The sequence below is a fragment of the Tachysurus fulvidraco genome, chromosome 12 (assembly GCF_022655615.1).
Source record: "Tachysurus fulvidraco isolate hzauxx_2018 chromosome 12, HZAU_PFXX_2.0, whole genome shotgun sequence".
Classification (NCBI taxonomy): domain Eukaryota; kingdom Metazoa; phylum Chordata; class Actinopteri; order Siluriformes; family Bagridae; genus Tachysurus; species Tachysurus fulvidraco.
Genome location: NC_062529.1, coordinates 11,210,077 through 11,215,076, shown reverse-complemented (window position 1 = coordinate 11,215,076; position 5,000 = coordinate 11,210,077). Strand labels below are relative to the sequence as shown.

Here is a 5,000-nt window from a genome sequence, read left to right as displayed (position 1 = left end):
GGTTTTCAAACGCATAAAGTGACGCATACTGACAGACAACTTAGTGCCGCTCGGAACAAAGACAGCCGATGACAACGTCCATCTTAACATCTCAGTGTGGGCGCGTTACTGTGACACTTGTCTAAAATCCACCAATAGGAAAACGGCATATGATTACAAAAAAACAGCAAAGTTTAAAAAGACCATAACAAAAAAACATAAAAATGTTATCACTAGTTACATGACACCTGAAAGCTGTAAGTAATCCTCTGTTTATAACTAGTCATGTAACACTGAGTGCGGCAGAACATAGGTAAGTACATTCATTGTTTCATCAGACATGTAGTGCACGCTCACTCGCATGGTCTGTAACAAAATTCTTATTGGGATCATCTCATACACTGTGACAAAGAATAATCAAAATAAAGGACTGTTGGAATTGCATAATGTAAACCAGCATAAAAGTATATTCACAAAATAAGGTTGGCACAAATGTAATTATAGGCTTTTCATTTAAAAAAATGTTCACAATAAGGCTGTTTCAGAAGAGTTGGCAGATCTGTGTCACCTCTGTAGACAAAAATTATCCCTTCATCATATCCCGTTTCAGCAAGGTCTTTAATTTGAGAACAATTGATAATTCTAGTCTTTTTCAGTGACACTACTGAAAAACAACAAAAAATCTGACAGAAGCAGAGTGGAGAAAGAGATGACAAAAAACAGAGAGCGAGATGGCCAAACACACACATTTGAAAAAATCAGATCTGGGCCAGATTTGAGTGTTCACACTACCCCTGAAGAAGTCTGACCTGGTCACTTGACCCCCCAAAAAAAATCGGATTTGGGCCACTTTTACCTGCAGTGTGAACATGATGTGTATTGCAGGTTAACTGTTTAGGTTTGTTTGGTACGAGCACTCAGTATATACTCAAGACCAAAATCCACAATCATTTAGAACCATAAGTGGGTTAAGTATACAGATATCAGGCAGAGAATGAATGGCCTTTAAGAGAAAACCTGCAGAAGGCAAATAATAATACTTTTAGACGGAAAAACAGTGCTATCTAGAAGTATATAGAATATTTGTTTGTCTATAAAGCAGACTCATTTACTCCCAAGTTTGGATTTGATCTTGCTGGTTCCTTCCTAACAGCCCTCTCGGCCCTACACATGACAGCAACACAGAAGCAAACATGTGCTTTCTCTAAGAAATAAGAAACATGAAGCTAACTGACACATCTTTTTGATCTGCTGCTCATACTGCATCACAGAAAAGCGCTATCTGCCCTGTTCTGTATACATGAGCTCACAGATGGCTAGTGTCAGTATGATTGGCAGGAGAGAAAAAAACAGCATAGCCAATTTTGCACTTACTACTAGCCACGGTGGCTATGGCAACATCGGGATTCAAACGTCAATTACTGATCAAGACTGAATGCTTTTACAGAAACATTTCTTTGTACTTTTACCAATAGACCTGAAAATCCAAGTAAAATAACAACAAAAATGTCAAATTTAATCAGCAAATAATGCTTGCATCTTCACAAAATCTGATTCCCAAATTCATGTTTTCAAGTTGAAAGTTTTAAGTGTCACATGCAAAATCATATCATGTGCATGTGTCTATTTTCTTAACAGACTTTACTGCTCATAACCCATGATTATTCAATCTTACACACTGTAACCTAAAGTAACACACACCTCCCTGTAACCATGAGAACACACACAACCAGTTGGCATGGTTACATAAGCAAGCCTAAATCCAGTATAAGGAACACTGTGGCAGGACACAGATACAAAAAATCTACTTTGAGAGCAGGAGCTCGGCACGGGAGCTGGTAAACGCCAAGAGCTCAATCTGCTTTCTCTCTCTGCAGCCTGGGAGTCTGTGTGTGTGTGTGTGTGTGTGTGTGTGTGTGTGTGTGTGTGTGTGTGTGTGTGTGTGTGTGCCGAGAGAGAGAGAGAGAGAGAGAGAGAGAGAGAGAGAGAGAGAGAGAGAGAGAGAGAGAGAGGATGACTCACTCCAGAGTGGGAGTCAGGTGACAGAAAACCTTTTATGCTTTGACAACCATCAACACACACGCGCACACACAGTTGTGTGTCTGATTTACAACTAATCAAAAGAAGCCTTCAGAACTGTTTAAATCACACAAATTCCTAAAATCTGGAAGAGGAAAGACTAAAGGAAAACAAAAATCTGCTGAAGAAAAAATCAATAACTGTCTGTCATGTGCTGTCTTTGAACAGTTTCAGTAGAGATAGTTTTGGAGATTGTGTGTGTGTGTGTGTGTGTGTGTGTGTGTGTGTGTGTGTGTGTGTGTGTGTGTGTGTGTGTGTGTGTGTGTATACCTACCAGTGCAGGCTGTGGAGAGCTGTTCTCCTGTGAGGTGCTGTTCCGCTTGGCCCATACCAACTCATGCTCAAGCACAAACACCTCCCACTCCTCCCTTAGCCTCCTCCATTTACACTCTGCTGATGGCTCGCCGTCCCACTCCACACACACCTAATATACACACAGACAGGAGAGGTGAGATGTCAGATGTATCACAGTTTCATACACACAGACACACACACCTACACACCCCAGGGGGTGTGGGGAGGAGGGAGTTTATAAAAGCTCACACACAGAAACATCAAAAACACATTTCCATAATAGTGCCTTCATGGCTCACACACGACCACAATTCTGTTGATTAATGTAATTAATAAACATATAACAGAGTGGAGTAATTACTAACAGACTGATGCATGGTTACACTCACACACACACACACACACACACACACACACACACACACACACACACACACACACACACACACACACACACACACACACACACACAGAAGTGCATTTCCTCAGTAGCAAATTACATCCTGAAACCAGAGTACACTCTTACACACACACACACACACACACACACACACACACACACACACACACACACACACACACACACACACACACAAACACACAAACACATCACACACACCAAAATTCTCCAGCAAACTGCATCCATGCAACACTACTGCACAGTGTTTCTGATACTCAAAACTTCACACTCATTCTGTCTAACTATCATTTTATGCTATTTAATTTTTGTTGTGTTTTTTTTTTTGCTCCCAGAATTCCTTAGATCTTACAGTTCCGGCACAAGAAAACCTTTATCCAAAATAATACAGTACAGGTCTAATCTTGGAATTTGGAAGCAATGTTAATGTTTGTATGTTTTATTTATTCACATAAATAATGTATAGATTTTTCTGACCACAACCACACTTGTTAACTGTAGAATCATTTCATAAATAGTTTCTAAAAGCATGGGACTGTGTATTTAGCGCTCTCCTGACCTCACTGGGCACTTCTAGAAGATAGTGAGCACAATGCACTGTGGAACTGGTAGGGAATAAAAAAGTGTGCCAACAGGGGAGTATAACTGCCAGAGGCTCGAGCAGTATAACGATAGTATCATCCCTACATGATCTTACACTGTCACAATGTTTATCCAGTGATGTTTATCACAATTATATTACCATATTTCCCTTACAGATTTCACCTAGGAGCACTGCGTTTTAAGACTGAAGATTGCAAGTTATCATTCGAAATGGACCCAAAAGATGACTTTTTTCTCCCCAGTATAAGTGATGAGCAATATATGAATCGGAAATTATTTGAACTCTCCAATACACAACAGACACTTCGTGTAAGCTTCCATTCATCTCATTTGCTCTTGACTTTCATGAGCTCCTTCACATTCTGCAAAGGTTAATGGAGAATGTTTTGAGTTCATTTATGTAAAATAAAAACCAGTGGGGCGCACAGTGGTTTAGTGGTTAGCACATTGCCTCACACCTCTAGGGTTGTCGGTTTTCCAATCTCTGCCTTGGGTACGCAGTGTTTACATATTCTCTTTGGGGTTCTCTGGGTACTTTGGTTTCCTCCACCCAGTGCAAAGACATGCATTGTAGGCTGATTGTCATCTCCAACTGGTTTGTAGTGTGTATGATTGTACTACTATAGTGAACTTCATACATTCATGCAACATTTTGGACATAAATTGCAGCACAGTAGAGCATCAACATCAACAGTAGCATCAACAGTAGCATAGCAACAAGCTAGCCAGTAGAAAATAGCAAACAGCATAAACTGGAAGTTAACTGGTTTATTTGTGATTTTTCAATGTTAATGTTTACCTTCTCAAAACAGCAAATTTGAGCACGGTGTCAGTATAATAACATACAGATATCTATTTAACTAATTTAAAAGGGGAGAGGGAGGACTTTACAATTAACACTATTTACATACAGTGTGTGGCCATGTTGATTTGATGCCACTCCATAAACAGGGAAGGAACTAACTAGAGAAGAAAACTAACCCAAGTTGACAAAATTGAAATTTCAAGTTGAGAAGGCATTGTCTGTAGTTTTAGTTGTAAGTAGGCAATCAAAATGATTACTGACCATGTAGTGCTATTTAATATACTGTAAATGTGCTTGGGAAAAGAACAGAGAATTAGAATCTGCAGGATATCCATTTTTTACTATTATTTTTTTAACGTCTATTCTGGTTAGGGAATTTGACTAGATAAGAGGCCTCTCATGAGTGCTGATATCCAGCATGACAGCAGTGCTGCATTGTATGTAGGCATGCTGATATAATCACTGATTACCTCAATTTCATATTTATGAATATGCTTATGAAAATATTTCATTGATATTATGAATGGTTGTCAGATAAGGAAGAGGAGGAAGAAGGGATGCTGACTGCTGTGTAAATGAGGAAAACTGATAGAAGCTAGCTTTTAGCCATGAGTTGGAAAACAGGTAATGCGTTGCTTGGTAATGAAACAATAATCAAACTATGTTTTGTTATTAAAGCAAAATCCTGAGAATAATAATTCTTACACAAAATATGACACAAATGGTAGTGTTTTTTGGTGGAACATTATGGTGATTCTGCCTCACAGCTCCTGGGTCCTATCCTGAACATGGGTTACAATCTGCATGGCTTTCCTCTGTTTC

At 39.3% G+C, this 5,000-nt stretch overlaps 1 protein-coding gene across 2 annotated transcripts in view; it reads right to left on the bottom strand.

Annotated features, from left to right (window-relative positions):
* jmjd1ca (jumonji domain containing 1Ca) overlaps nt 1-5,000 on the bottom strand; it is a 61,744-nt gene that overhangs the window by 43,372 nt on the left and 13,372 nt on the right. For both annotated transcript variants that reach the window (XM_047821451.1, XM_047821453.1), the window contains exon 2: nt 2,333-2,482. In XM_047821451.1, the coding sequence (XP_047677407.1) occupies nt 2,333-2,482 (150 nt within the window). The remainder of the gene's footprint in view (nt 1-2,332; nt 2,483-5,000) is intronic.